The 16175-nt window shown below is 42.9% G+C and overlaps 1 protein-coding gene across 1 annotated transcript in view; it reads left to right on the top strand.

Moving 5' to 3' along the window:
• The first annotated feature begins 1484 nt into the window (after window positions 1-1484).
• Window positions 1485-16175, top strand: part of LOC133380921 (cholinesterase-like) — a 32519-nt gene continuing 17828 nt past the window's right edge. Inside the window, exon 1 of the mRNA XM_061619148.1 lies at window positions 1485-1592. Coding sequence (XP_061475132.1) covers window positions 1577-1592 — 16 coding nt within the window. The 5' untranslated portion in view covers window positions 1485-1576. The remainder of the gene's footprint in view (window positions 1593-16175) is intronic.

Genomic DNA, 16175 nt, shown 5'->3' with positions numbered 1-16175 from the left:
CATCTCCAGGTAGCCTGGGAGAGACTCCTGCCTGAAATATTGGAGAGCCGCTGCCAGTCAGTGTAGACAATATTGAGCTAGATGGACCAATGGTCTGACTCAGTGTAAGGCAGCTTCCTATTTTCCTATGTACAGTAGAGAACATAAGAACATAAGAAGAGCCCACTGGATAAGGCCAGTGGCCCATTTAGTCCAGCATCCTGTTCTCACAGTGGCCAACCAGATGCCCATGGGAAGCCCACAAGCAGCACCTGAGTGCAAGAGCCACTCTCCTCTTCTGTGGTTTCCAGCAAGTGATATTTGGAAGCACACTGCTTCTGGCAGTGGAGGCAGAGCCTAGCCATCATGGCTAGTAGCCATTCATAGCCTTATCCTCCTTTAATTTGTCTAATCCTCTTCTAAAGGCATCCAAGTTGGTGGCCATCACTGCCTCTTGAAGGAGCAAATTCCATAGTTTAACTTGTGCTGTGTGAGGAAGTAAAGAAGAGGAATATCATCCAAAGAAGATTGCAGAGAAGCTGAAAGAATTATTTGCACCTGTCTTTACAGTGTGAGATGTAGGGCAAATTCCTGTGCCTAGACTAACTTTTGCAGGCAGGGAATCTGACAAATGGAGGCAAATAGTGATGACAAGAAATGAGGTTCTTGGTTTTATTGACTAGTTAACATTGACAAATTATCGGGTCCGGATGTCATTTACCCAAGAGTTCTTAAAGGACTCAAATCTGAAATGAATGATTTAGGGTTATGTAACCCTATTCATAGAGTCGCCATATGTCAGAATCGACTTGGGCAGTACACATTGGACACAACTTCTACCCAAGATCATTCTCCATACCTGAAGACTGGAAAATGGCCAATATAACACCAAACTCATTTCCTGTCTGTTTTGATGAACCAATTTCCTAGGGAGGTGCTGGGCTCCCTAACACTGGAGGTATTCAGGAGGCAGCTTGACAGTCTCTTGTCAGTTATGCTTCAACTTGGATTCCTGCATTGAGCAGGGGTTGGACTTGATAGCCTTATAGGCCCCTTACAACTCTACTGTTCTATGATTCCGATTCCCTGTGTTCAGTAGTAGCACCATAATAATGGGGCACTTAATCGTACTTCAGAGTGGAGACAACAGCTGTGTACACACCATACATATAAAGCATATGACTTCCCCCTGAGAATCCTAGGAGCTGTTATTTGTTAAGGGTGCTGGTAATTGTAGCTCTGTGAGGTATAAACTACAGATCCCAGGATTTTGGGAGGGAGAGCCATGTGTTTTAAATGTGTGGTGTGCATGCAGCCAACATTTGCAATTGTGATGCTCTTTCATCTTGTAATATTGCCAGGGACTTTAATCAAGGTGTTCCTGAGGCTTTGACCTTTGTTCTGGGACTCCACAAGATCACAGCTGATATGATATCTCCACACAGGTATCAATTTGGCTTAGAAGCAAACACTCCAGGATTATAACTACTCCATTTGCTCCTGAGTCAACAGTTGCTGACCTGCTGCTAATCTAGCTATTTCGTAAAGTTCCAGACTGAATAGTGAATTTGGCTCAGAACCACAAACCCACAACTTCATGATGGCTCCAGGAGGTAAGTCTCTACCCCTCCCCCCCCGGGCTCCCCTTCACTCCTAGGATCCAAATGGTTGAGGGTCAAACTAGAGAGGTGATGGTGGAGATCTCTGACTGGATCTCCTGGAGGTTTTGAAAAGGCTGCCTGCAGCCACTGGGGAAGTGAGGAGTTAACCCTTACTTCTGCGGTGTTTTCCCAATCTGAATAATATCTCCCCACCTTCCAGCTGGAAGACGCTATTTTATACTTTGTGGTGGGTTTTTTTGCCCCTTGGGGCAAATAGCAGCTCTGTGGAGGGCTATCCCTGCCCCTGTGCCATAGCACCATGATGCAAATAGGGGTCCCAAGTGGCTGCATCTTTTAAAAGAAAAGAAAAAAAGGGTCTCTTACCATCTTGTCTAGTCTGGCCATCAGACATTGTAGATGATGTGATGGTCATTTCACTACCACCCCTTCCCATTGCTGCAAAAACATTAGTTGAGGGATCTGTTGGAAAAGATAAAGGGGGCTGGCACCACCTTTAATTCAAGCTCTGCTTTTCAATTAAAAAAAACCTGCCACCAAACAAACCTTTTGTGGCTTCATGATACGCATTTGCCCTTGACTTTACTAAAATGATGCACACAGGCGAGATGTTAAAATTTATGTTGTTATTTGCATGTTTAACATTTCTCTGCTACCTTGCTGAGTCTTAAGTGGTTTATGGAACTAAACAGTTCAAACAAATTAGAACACAGCATTTAATTAAGGCCAAAGATAAAATGAAATAACAGCACAGTATTACTTGGAAAAGTAGTCAGGAGGACCAAAGGATGAGAATATGAAACCAAGCAATTTTCTTCTTAACTTTGTGCAAAAGTGGTATGTATTCTGTGTATGTCTACTCCTGCACGTTTTGTGTGCCAACCCCAACACCTGACCCCAGTTTGCAAAACTCTCCAGTGCTTCCAGGCATTGATGCACAGAGGCTGCTCTTGGCCTGCTTTTGCTCCTTGAGGACTCTCCTTGCCTCGCCTGTTCCTCCACAGCTCACCCAGGTGCCAACCACCATAGCCCAGCCCCCATAGCACCTTGCCTTGCCTAGCTAATTCTATTCAACAAGAATCTCCTTGGCTGACGCTAGATTCATTCTTAGAGGCCCTACAAGCTAGATATCCATTCTATGAACTTCTTCTGGGAGGAGATTTTAATGCAAGGTTGGGTTCCCAAAATTTTCAAAATTTCAAAGGCGATGACGCCTATGGTGAGTTCCCCCGAGGCCGTCCTTTTTTAAACAGATCAGCTCAAGACCGTGTAGTTAACAAGTATAGTTTAGCACTTTTTCAACTAATCCAAAAACTCCAACTGAATTGTTTAAATGGCTCTCCATTAGACCTTTCTAAAGGTGCCTTTACATACCATGCCAGAACAGGGGCCAGCCAAGTCGACTTTTTCTTTAGCTCCCTTGAGTTGACAAACAAAGTAAAGGAACTTAATGTTCTTACTAGGCCAGAAAGTGATCACCTCCCCTTAAAGTTAATTCTAATGACCTCCTTGAATAATAGAACAGACCTAGCAAAGGCCTCTTATTCTGATCCTTATTATGGCCGTAAACGCCTAAAATGGTCACAGGAAATAGGAATTAAGGCCCATTGTTTACTGTCAACAAACCCTTTTACTCACTTATGTAATATGGCCATAATAGACCCACAGAATAGTATTAAGGCATATGAATCTATAATAATTGAACTTATCCCACGGATTGTTGACCTAACGGTAGCATCAGTACCTCTTCAACCGAAAACCTGGTTTGATAAAGAATGTAGGATTGCTAAGAAACACCTGATCAAGCAAATCAAACTATTCCGGTCCAATAACCATCCGGACCTTTATCAGCAATTAATATCTAAAAGAAGGATTTATAAATCTTTACTTAAATCAAAAAAACACTCTTTCTATCAGGCTAACTGGAGGGCGCTGGAACAAGCAGCCCTAAAGGGGAATGAGACGGAATTTTGGAGACTTTTGCAGGGGAATTTGAATCCATCGAATTATATACCTTCCCCCCCAATTATGGAAAAAGAGTGGGTTGCCTATTTTACTTTGACCTTTGGCAACCTCCTGTCTCCAAAACCGGCAGCTATCACAGAGGAGTTGGCCGGCCTCCCACTCTGACCCCCAGTTACAACCGAAGACATCAGGGATTTAATGGCCTCTCTGAGAGCGGGAAAAGCCCCTGGTGAAGACATGCTCCCCCCTGATTTTTTTATGCAAAATATATCATGGTGGGCGCCTCTTCTTGCTACCCTCTTTACTAACATAAATGATACAGATAGTATTCATCAGGGCTGGTTAATCAGCATTGTGGTCCCAATTTTTAAAAAAGGAGACCCCTCTAAGCCGGCAAACTACTGTCCTATAAACCTCTTAAATGTATCATTGAAGTTATATTCCCGCCTGCTCCTAAATAAATTACAGGAGTGGGATGAGACCAACTCAATTATATATGAAGAACAAGCTGGTTTTAGACCAAAAAAATGCACATTAGATCAGGCATTAATACTGCAACATTTAATTGGGAAAACTAGATCAAAAGCCATTTCATCCTTGTATCTCGCCTTTATCAATTTTTCAACGGCTTTTGACACAGTTGACAGAGAGCTTCTTTGGCAAAAACTAGCTCAAACAAACATAGACGAAAGATTGCTCTGGTTGATTAGAGCCCTCTATCAAAATACTGTCATCCAAGTTCGTACAGGAAAGGATGGTGCTCTATCTTCAAAAGTCCCAGTCCATAGAGGGGTCAAACAAGGGTGCTTATTGGCACCCTTTCTATTCAATTTTTTTTATCAATCATATAGTAGTGGCGTTATCATCCCCCTCCTTCTTCCCCCCTTCCATTGGCACAAAAAAAATTTCTATCCTTCTATATGCTGACGACGTGGTCTTATGCTCACTAACTAAAATAGGTCTCAAACGCATGCTCCAAAAATTGGAGGAGTATTGTCACTCTCAGAAATTGATGATCAACCAATCCAAATCCAAAATCATGGTCTGCGGCAAAAATATGAAAACCAAAAGTAGATGGTCAATAAATGGGGCTCCATTAGAGCAGGTTTCTACCTTTAAATATCTTGGCATTTTTTTATCCAACAGCCATGCTTGGACCCAGCAGTTAAAATCAGTGACCCTAGCCGGTTCCCGAGCATTAAACACAGCTAAAAGATTCTTTTTTTCTCGTGGGGGGCCAACTTGTCTCCCCAATGAAAAAGATATTAAAAGTTAAAATACTTCCCAAGATTCTATATGGTGTAGAATTGTGGGGACCTGCAGTGAGAACTAATTTAGAATCAATCCAGAATGTCTTTATGAAGCAAATGTTAGGTCTGCCTGCGGGAACTCCAGCAGCCCATCTTAGAGCTGAATTAGGATTACCCTCATTAATGGCACATATTGATGTCGCCTACTTCCAGTATTGGCTCCGAATTTTTAATATGAATGATTCAGACTTGGTTAAAAAATGCTGGCAAGATCAAATGTGCCATGGAGGATGGGCGAAAGAATGTCATACTTTACTTTCCAAATACGACCTTTCCTTAGCCAAATTACTGGAACTAAGTAAAGCCGCTCTTCGTAATTGGATTTATGATTACGACGCAGCTCAGGATCACGCGTCTATTGTAACAGCCCACTTTTCCAACTGGTTTCCAGGTTTCAAACTGAACCATTCAATAGCAAATTATTTAGAAGTACTTAATAGACTGCCTATAAGAGCTTTTACCACCTTGAGATTTCAAGTAATGCCCACGGCCTATCTTGACGGCCGTTTTCGGGGCATACCAGTGGCGCAGCGCCTTTGTATTTATGGATGTAAGACAATTGAGAATATTGTTCATTATTTATTTTATTGCCCGCTTTATGATAATCCTAGGCGGAAATTTTTATCTTTTCTATCAGACTCTTTAGCGCCTTGTACAGATAGAGAGAAGGTTAATGTGCTTTTAGCAAATAATTTAAGTCTGTGACCCTCGCGGTCGCCAATTTTGCCTTGGCGGCTCAAAAAATGAGAGACTCTTTTGTCAAGGAAGCACTGTCATAAAAGAGTCTCTAAAAGTTTTAAGTGGTTATAATTTCATTTGTGCATGTATGGATGTATGTATAATTGCACATGGCCAATAGCTCAGTTTGCAATAAAGTTTCTACTACTACTACTGAGACAGAGTGATTTAATCCTTGAGTGTGCAGTGAATATATGCAGGGCAGAAGAAGTGACTGCAAAACGGATGAAAGATTTTGGGGCAACAGAAAAACAAATGGATGCCTTACAGGGCAAAAGTACCTCTGAAAAGCCAAAAGTAAGCCAGCCTCAGAGCAAATGGATCCCTGGCACGACTACCAGCCCCCAAGAAAAGGAAATGCCACAGAGGCCTGTAGAAGCAGCAAAGGCCAGGACAGTGTAAAAGCAGGAACGAAACGGAACAGGCCGGAACGGGCCCTTTATAAAAGAAATTGATGCCAAAAACACTGGGATGTGTTAGAGACACTTGAGAACAACATTTAGGAACAAAAACCATTCCGATAGGATTTTTTATTAACCCTTTAACAACCAAAATGCCCTCCGGAACGGAATGAAACAGCCCGGAACGGCGACTTCCCAGTGAGCCAGACCTCTGAAATTCACTAGTCCCACATGTCTACATGGGATGCATGCAATAAGACACAAAACGTCCGCGCAAACCACGTTCCGGGCTATAATACACTTTTACGTAAAACAGCCCGAAACAGCGACTTCCCAGCGAGCCAGACCCACCAAATTCAGCAGTCCAACATGACTGCATGGGATGCATGCAATAAGACACAAAACGTCCACACAAACCATGTTCCGATACCCGTTCTGGGCTATAATACACTTTTACGTAAAACAGCCCGGAACAGCGACTTCCCAATCAGCCAGACCTACCAAAATTCACCAACCACACATGTTGCTGCCTCTCCTTTTGTTGGGAAATGGGAAATAACACAGGATGATCCAGGAACCTCTGGGGTGATGAGCAATACCCTTTCTTGCTGTTTGTACGTCCACTAAGCAGCACTATTGGTGCTGCTACCAGGTTGTGAATGGCTGGTGAATTGGGGAGAGAGAGAGATTGGAGGGGCAAGTTGGCTGGCAGAAGGGGGAGAGAAATAGAGTTTGCCTTCTGTGAAATAGATGTGTTATCACAGGAAAAAACAGGGTCCCAAGAAGTGCTCTTGTGTGCTTGGGCTCAGACTCCACCTCTGCCTTGTATTCAAGTTCTGGACCAAACCTCACCAGTTTGCTGTCTGTGAAATGAGCTTCTGACACAACTACTTTCAAAATCAAGGTTAGTAAAGTCTGGAACCTGTGGGAGGGACTCCTACTCATTGGGCAGAGCGCATGAGGTGGAGGCAGAAGAACTTTCCAGTCAAAAGGCTCTCAGGCAAGAAGGCTGGAGAACAGGACCTTGGACAGCCACTGCCAGTCTGAGGGCCAAACTAGATGAGATACCAATCATGCAATAAACAATTGCACGATGAGCTTTGCAACACTAAATTGAAGATGCAGGGCAGCTGATCCCTAGTGGGGTCCTGACATGGGGGCTTTAGTCCCTGCACCTGCTATTTACATTGGGGATTATTATTATTATTATTATTATTATTATTGTACCACCTCCTTTGCCGAAAATGCCACACCACTGTACCAGTGTATATCAACAAAATCACAAAACAAAGCAATCAGATGTCAAGGTTGAGGTCAGTCCCTCTGACATTATCTGGCCTACAAAGTGGTGGGGCAAGCATCCATTATTCTGCCCAGAAAAGGTTTAGCACACCTGTTCTATGTATGGCTACGATGACACAAATAAATAAATATAACTATAAAGAGTAGTTCTGAAATACTGTAATGATTTTTCATTCTTCTAAAGATATTTTAACATATAGCATCATTAGCTATATTCTTTGGAAAAATATGAATCAAGTACGAATGTGGTTTGCGCGAAAGTTTTGTGTCTTATTGCATGCATCCCATGTAGTCATGTGGGACTGGTGAATTTGGTGGGTCTGGCTGATTGGGAAGTCGCTGTTCTGGGCTGTTTTACGTAAAAGCATATTATAGCCCGGAACGGGTATCGGAACGTGGTTTGCGCGGAAGTTTTGTGTCTTACTGCATGCATCCCATGTAGTCATGTGGGACTGGTGAATTTGGTGGGTCTGGCTCACTGGGAAGTCGCCATTCTGGGCTGTTTCATTCCGTTCCGGAGGGCATTTTGGTTGTTAAAAGATTAATAAAAAATCCTTTCGGAATGGTTTTTGTTCCTAAATGTTGTTCTCAAGTGTCTCTAACACATCCCAGTGTTTTTGGCATCAATTTCTTTTATAAAGGGCCCGTTCCAGCCTGTTCCATTCCGTTCCGGCTTTTACACTGTCCCGCAAAGGCCTGCTACAAGTGTGGTATCAGTCATCATGACATAAATGCTTGTCCTGCATATGGGAAAGAATGCAGAAGATGTGGCAAATGTAATCATTTTGCTAAAATGTGTAAAACTAGAGATAGAAAACTTCAAGGCAGACAAATGTTCTCAGTAGCAGATACAACTAAAAATGTTCATGATTTCTTCATGAGCACATTGAATTCTACAGCTCTGGAAGATGAATAGTATGTGGATCTTCTCATAAATGATCACAAGTATGTGACCTTTAAGATTGACACAGGAGCACAGGCTAATGCAATGTCTTTAAAAACACACAAAGCCTTGCAAGCTGAACCACCTCAGCATTCAAGTGCCAGATTAATAACCTACTCTGGAGAAAGACAACATGTGTCTGGTAAATGTAACCTGGATTGCAAATATAAAGATCAAAGAGCTGAGTTGAAATTTCACATAGTAGACTTTTATGCACAAGCTGCACTCGGTTTCCGGGCTGTGACTAATTTAAATTTGGTGCAAAGAGTTAATTTAATGAAAAGAGCTCCAGTAGATCAATGGGATGTTGCAGTTGAATACAATGTATTCAATGTATTTGAAGGCTTAGGTTGCTTACCAGAGAATTACACCATCAAAATCAACTCACGGTTTCCACCTGTAATTCATGCACCTCGGAAGGTCCCAGTGGCACTAAGGGATAAAGTCCAAAAGTAACTGACTTGTATGGAGCAATTAAAAGTCATAGTTAAGGTAAAAGAACCTACAGAGTGGGTGAATTCAATTGTGGTTATAGACAAGCCTGGCCGGGACCAGATAAGAATATGTTTAGATCCAAGAGATATGAACAAAGCAATTTTAAGAGAACATTTTCAATTGCCTACTGTAGAAGAAATTACCAGTAAGCTAGCAGAAGCAGAATTGTTTACAGTTCTTGATGCCAGTAGTGGATTCTGGCAAATTCAGCTAGATGACAACAGTTCCAGGCTATGCACATTTAATACACCTTTTGGCAGGTACCGATTTACAAGAATGTCATTTGGTATCTCTTCAGCTCCTGAGGCCTATCAGAGGATGATCCAACAGACATTTGAAGGTATTGATGGGGTCACATGCTACATAGATGATATCCTGGTGTGGGGGAAGACCAAACAGAAACGTAATGAGAGACTGAAGAGAGTTCTGGATAGGTGCCGAGAGAGGAATCTGAAATTGAACAAACAAATGCAAATTTGCCATGACTGAAATAAAATATCTAAGACACGCCTTAATCAAAGAAGGACTAAAACCTAATTCATCTAAAATAGAGGCCATCACTGAAATGCCCAGCCCAAGTAACAAAGCTGATCTTCATAGATTTCTAGGAATGGTGACTTACCTAGCAAAGTTTATCCCAAATTTGTCAACAGTAACAACCCCTTTAAGACAGCTGTTGGCCCAAGATGTTGAATTTTGCTGTATGTCAGTTCATGAAACAGCATTCACACAGTTGAAAGAACTATTAACAAAAGCTCCTGTTTTGAAATATTACAATGTGAAAGAACCTGTAACTCTGTCAGTGGACGCTAGTTCTACAGGCTTAGGTGCTGTACTGTTGCAAAGAGGTGCACCTGTTGCCTATGCTTCTAAAGCAATGACTGCGGCCCAACAGAACTATGCTCAAATAGAAAAGGAAATGTTGGCAATAGTGTTTGGATTCACAAGATTCCATCAATTTCTCTATGGCAAAAAAGTGACTGTGGAAACGGACCACAAACCATTAGAGGCAATTTTCAGAAAACCTTTGCATACTGCACCTCCAAGAATCCAAAGATGGCAGTTAACATTGCAGAAATATCAATTACAAGTGCATTATAGACCAGGCAAAGAATTAATAATTGCTGATACCCTGTCCAGGGCATATCTTGAACAGAGTGAAGGAATAAGTTCTGAAGAAGCTGAGGTTGCTGTTAACCTCATGTTATCTTATTTACCAATCTCCGAATCAAAACTGAAAGAATTTCAGGTGGCTACTGAAAATGATAGCATTTTACAAATCCTGAAAAATGCCATTTTGCAGGGGTGGCCAGATAGAAGAGTAGAAGTTTCAGAGTGTATACGTGTTTATTGGAATTACAGAGAGGAATTAAGTGTTCATGATGGACTATTTTTAAAAGTGACAGAATGGTAGTACCACAAGTTTTGAGGAAAGAGATATTGAATATTATACACGAGAGTCATGTGGGTGTTGAATTATGTAAATAGCGGGTACGAGAAGCTGTATATTGGCCAGGTATGTGTGCTCAAATTGAAGAATTGGTACTGTCATGTACCACATGTCACACCTTCAGAAATAAAAACCAAAAAGAACCAATGTTACCTCATGAAATTCCAAGAAGACCTTGGCAGAAGCTAGGAATAGACTTGTTTGAATTTCAAAGAAAGGACTATCTACTTTTGGTTGATTGTTATTCAAAATATGTGGAAATATGTTTGCTTGAAGACACTACAAGTAGATCAGTAATTTTACACTGCAAATCTATATTTGCAAGACATGGTATACCTGAAGAGGTTGTCAGTGATAATGGCTCTCAGTTTTGCTCTAGAGACTTTAAAATGTTTGCCAAAGATTGGGACTTTGTTCACACAACATCCAGTCCACTATTTCCTCAATCAAATGGAATGGCAGAAAGAGCGATCCAAACAGTAAAGAGGATTCTTAAGAAATCTAGGCTGAATAACACAGATCCTTATCTTAGTTTATTGGATTACAGAAATACGCCTACAGTAGATACAGCCTCACCTGCACAACTTTTAATGGGGAGACGTTTAAGAACCAGGTTGCCTACATCAGCACCGTTGTTACTACCTCAGCAGGTAAAAGGTGACATACAGACACATCTGAAGAGAAGACAAGAACAACAGAAGCTTTACTTTGACAAAGGTTCAAAGTCTTTACCACCTTTGCAAGTTGGTGATTCTGTTAATGTTTGGCAAAATGGAGTGTGGAAACCAGCAAGAGTGACTGGACAAAACATGACTCCAAGATCATATTCGGTTCAGACTGATGATTTAGCTGTCTACCGAAGGAACAGATCTTCAAAAGACTCCAAGTTGTGAACCAAAAATGGATGAGACTACTGAGACTGCAACTGCACCTCCATCAGAGGTAGACCTATCAGAGTCTCAAGACAACAAAAGTGGAACAGTTGTAGCACAAAGTGCCAGTGATATACCAGAGAAGATTTTGGACTCTGAGTTACCTGTTACTATATCAAGAGGCAGAGTGATCAGAAAACCAATTTGATATAGACAGTAGTTTCTATCTTTTTCTTAAAAATAAAAAAGGGAGATGTAATGTGAGTAGGAACTCAAGGAATTAGAAATAATTGTATGGGGGAATCAGTTGGGGGTGGGACCAGTAGGAAAACGAAAGTAGAGCTTTTTGGTTATGCTGCTACAGACTGTGAACTAAAGTTTGTTCCTTCTAACCAGAGCTTGGAAGTAACTCGTTAAAAATAATGAGTTACTTGTAATTCACTCCTTTTTTTGCGTAACGAGAGGGTAACTTTATTACAATTTGCTAGTAATAGAACGACTAGCAATTTCCCTACTTTTTAGCAGGGAAGGTAACGCTTCCCGCGTTATATTTGACGTTACTGAGGGGGGAGCAGGGGAAGTCTGGGCGGCTCGGCTCGGCAGAGGCGTGCGAGGAAGCAGTGGCAGGCGCAGAAGCGAGGCGCACGTGGAGAAAAAGCCATCCTGGCTGGTTTGCAGCAGCAGGAGGAGGAGACAGCTGGTGAGTCTCCAGCCGGATGCCAGGCTTGCCCCGCTGAGCTTCCCGGTCGGGGACGTGGGCTGTGCCAGGCGAGGCGGCCAGGGGCTCCGCATCCAGGTGCGTGTCACCCTCACCGAGCTCCACGGGGCTGCCAAGTTTGAGCCTCCGCCGGGAAGAGTGCTTCCTCTTTCTCCTGCCTCTTCTTGCGAGGTGGGGGGGTGGGGAATGAAGTTTCTCCGGCGCGTCCCTTCCGAGTAGGGCTCCTTCAAAGGCATCTCGGCTCCTGCGATGGACCACTTAACAAAGGGAATCGCCCAGGTGGTGGAGGTGGTGCTCCTCCTTCCCTGGGCTGAGTTGAGGACTGGGGCAGACCCTCATTGCCTTGAGGAATGAAGGAGCTGGGGCTGGAGCACCTGGCTTCTTCCATTTACCCACCATCAACTTGAGGTATTTAACAGCCCCAAAGGGCTTTCAGGAAAGGAACTTGCTTTGGAAGCTTAACAGTGCCGTTCTCAACAGTATGTCCCACTGGGTTGAATGGCGCTTACTCCCTGGTAAGTGTGCATAGGATTGCATGCTCTGTACAAATGCGTGCATAATGGAAATTTAATTTTTGGAGAGTTGCTGCCGAAATCTTCAATTCCCATTAAACCCTCTCCCCTAAAAAAAACTTTTGTTTTGCAGTGGAATTGCAATATATTTAGTACTTTGGATGCTGGAAGAATGAGTTAAATTTCCCTACTGTACTAGGGAACGGAATGAAACAAAAGTTGATCTGTTGTGTCCAAAACTCTAAAATATTAGGTGAGCAGCTTTGTGTGCAATATTTTCCAGGCTAGCCCCACTTTTTGAGAATCTTGGCCAGACAGCATACAAGAACTCTTATTTTCTAATTACCTGTGCACTCTGGGGTATTTCTGGGTGTGTGTGTGTTGCATGTTCAAGATCACTTAACGTGGTTTGATTACAGCTTAAAATGTCATAACCTCTTTGTTGCATGCTCAGGGGTGTAATTGTCCGGGGTCTTGAGGGGTCTTAGACCCTTTGCTTTTTTGGGAGTATGGTCCCAGCAGGGTCCCTATGTCTCCAGCATCCCGTGAGCCAATCAACATGAAAGGGGAATGTCTTAGCCACTGAGAAGAACCTTCTAACATGCTTCCTTGACCTTTGCTGCTGATTGGAACCAATCAGAGTGAAAGGAGGTGAGTGAGCTACTGAGAGGACTCTCTTCAGTGGCTAACACTCACCCCTGTCATGCTGATTGGCTCCCAGGGATGTTCGTTGTTGTGGGAGAAGGCATTAGCAGGATCACATTCTCAACCCAGCAGCAAAAGACAAATAGGGGGAGGGCGTGTGGCTGTGACTATCATCAAGGGACCCTGCACTTCTGAATTTGCCACTACATTACTGGATTTGCATGCCCAGGTCTAGCGATGACTTGCATGGATGAATGAGGCATCACAGAGCAGACTGATTTGATTTGGATTCCTGCATTGGGCAGGGGGTTGGACTTGATGGCCTTATAGGCCGCTTCCAACTCTACTTTTCTATGATTCTATGATCCTCTGACTGGTGCACAAAAGACATGTGCCTCAAACTGGGCTTCTGTGCAGCGTCTCTCTTCATAAGAACATAAGAACATAAGAAGAGCCTGCTGGATCAGGCCAGTGGCCCATCTAGTCCAGCATCCTGTTCTCACAGTGGCCAACCAGGTGCCTGGGGGAAGCCCACAAGCAGGACCCGAGTGCAAGAACACTCTCCCCTCCTGAGGCTTCCGGCAACTGGTTTTCAGAAGCATGCTGCCTCTGACTAGGGTGGCAGAGCACAGCCATCATGGCTAGTAGCCATTGATAGCCCTGTCCTCCATGAATTTGTCTAATCTTCTTTTAAAGCCGTCCAAGCTGGTGGCCATTACTGCATCTTGTGGGAGCAAATTCCATAGTTTAACTATTCCTTCCCTCGTGCTCTGTGTTAGGAGGCACGAGGGAGGAAGTCGAGAGCCAGACCAGCAAGGATAAAGGGGTAGAAGGCAGCAGTAGCAGAATGGAGGTGAGTGACGATGTGTGTGTGTTACCATTTCCAGCCCATTTACGCTGCCATCCCCCACTCATCCTGCAGCCCCCTCCGCTCGTCTGCAGCCCCCCCCCACTTGCACAGTTCTTTCTGGTCCTGTGCACTTACCAAGCTGCTGCTTGCACAAAGTGTGGCATCTGCACAGTTTTAAAAAAAACATTCTCCGCTTCCGACCACTGGTGATCAGCTCCAGCCATCCACCAGCTGATACTTTTCAAAGCTGCAGTCCCTAATCTGGTAGCACCCTCAACTCCCCCTCAAGTGCCTGCCAAGGCCTGCATATACCTTTAAAAAATGAGCTTTTGGGGGAGGATTGGCTATAATCTCCGTTTTGTTTTGGAGTGCATGTAGTTGCTTTGCCTGTTACTGATTTTCTTCTGGGAAAATGGCATTGTATGGTGTCTAATGCAGTTTCTCTAAATGTGCCTCTGGGCCCAAAAGGGTTGGAGACGCTATGAAGCTTTTTGATGTGGAATAACGTGACAATCAGTTATTAGTATGGATATTTCATGTATCTCTTTTTAAAATCTCCAGCAATTCATCCTGTCAGCTATCAGTTCCTTGCACCAGAAACGTATGCAGTGAACTCATTCAATCCCCAGATAAGCTTTGGTCTACTCCATATAGTAACCCCCCTTGAGTGGAGGACTTTCCCCTTTGAAATCCACAATAATGTTCACCAATCAAAACTCACACATTTGCTCTATATGCATACATACTGTACACAGCCCCTTACATCAGAGACAGAGCGCCTCCAGCACCCACAGTATGCTTGGGCCATTCCAAAATCGCACATACAGGAGACTCCCCTCTATGAAATGGCATTAAATCATGTCTGGCTCAGTGGTTTTCTTAGGTGCAAGACATTGTGAAGTTTCCATATCTATGGTACTAGCAGCCAAAATATGGAGAAAATGAGGAATACGCTTTGGGCCATCCCAAATTATATACTTCCACACACCTTCAGGAGAATGCCTTCCCCTCCCCCCAAGTTGTTTAGTAATGTCTATTCCTAAAACTCCAATTTCCTTTGGAGAATAACCTTTTGAGATGGAATAGAATCTTTCCTAGCCCAATGCTTATTTTGGTGCAGGATACTGTCAAACGTGGTACCCCATGAATAAGTTACTCTGGCAGATATTTTTATATATTGGATTAGTATTAGATGGCAATATTCAGCAGTAGTAAGTCTGAATACATCTGTTCCTGTAATTATGCCATCAAGGATGAAGCAGTTTCTTATGTTTATATTATTAGATTAATTATATTTGCATCTGTAATTTCAGAGATTGTTAAAAACAATTTCTAAAATAAAAATTACAGCAACATTAGTCTCAGTCAGTTTTGAACAAAGCTTGGAAAAGTTACTTTTTTTGAACTACAACTCCCATCAGCCCAATCCAGTTCAAAAAAGTAACTTTTCCAAGCTCTGGTTTTGAAACAACATCAGTTGCCCCACCACCTCTTAAGTCCAATTTAAAGTGCTGGTGCTGACCTTTTTAAAGGTCTGTGACATGGCTTGGTACCTGAAAGGCCACTGCCTTCCATATACCTGTCCATGCAGTAAGACTGCTATCAGAGGCCCTTCTCTTGGTGCTCATTGTTTGAGGTTAGATGGAGAACTGCATTCTATCTCGGGAACCCTGTCCCCATGGAAGGTTCTGTGACTTCTATCTTTACGTCTCTTTGGTGTCAGGCAAACTTTTTATTTTGTCAAGCCTCTTAAATTTTAGTTGATTTTTTTTTTACCTCTATTGCCTCCATGTTATTTAGTGTGGACCTCCAAGAGCATCTGTCATGAACCACCCTGTTCAGATCTTGTAAGTTCAGGTCTGTGGCTTCCTTTATGGAATCAACCCATCTCTGATTTGGCCTTCCTCTTTTTCTACTCCATTCTGTTTTTCCCAGCATTATTGTCTGTAAAGCTGAACTTTACTTTAGCTGAGGTAAAACTTCACAAAGAGCCAGTGGAATGGAAAGCTGAATTTAATGTGTTAACTAAAAATAACTGGCCAAATCCTAGGCTGAAAGGATTTGGGTCAGAGTTATTTAAAATAGTCATAGGAGGTGGATTTCATAAGCACCTTGTGATGAGTTGGGGGGGGGGTCAGTCTTGAAGCTTAAAGGTTCTCTCATGCTTATTTATATCTTGCGATGTTGACTTAAAACACAAGCCTATAAGTTGTGTTGTGAACCGAGAAGGAAGTAGAAGGGACAAAATGCTGAAATTTGACTAGCACACTGGAAGCTTGTTGTTGTTCTTATGTGCCTTCAAGTTCAATGTGCCTTCATTACGACTTATGGCAACCCTATGAAACTGTGATCTCCAAGAGCATCTGTCATGAACCA

Source organism: Rhineura floridana, chromosome 3 (assembly GCF_030035675.1).
Source record: "Rhineura floridana isolate rRhiFlo1 chromosome 3, rRhiFlo1.hap2, whole genome shotgun sequence".
Taxonomy (NCBI): domain Eukaryota; kingdom Metazoa; phylum Chordata; class Lepidosauria; order Squamata; family Rhineuridae; genus Rhineura; species Rhineura floridana.
The sequence above is the reverse complement of the archived record's forward strand: the minus strand, read 5'-3'. Positions and strand labels throughout refer to the sequence as shown.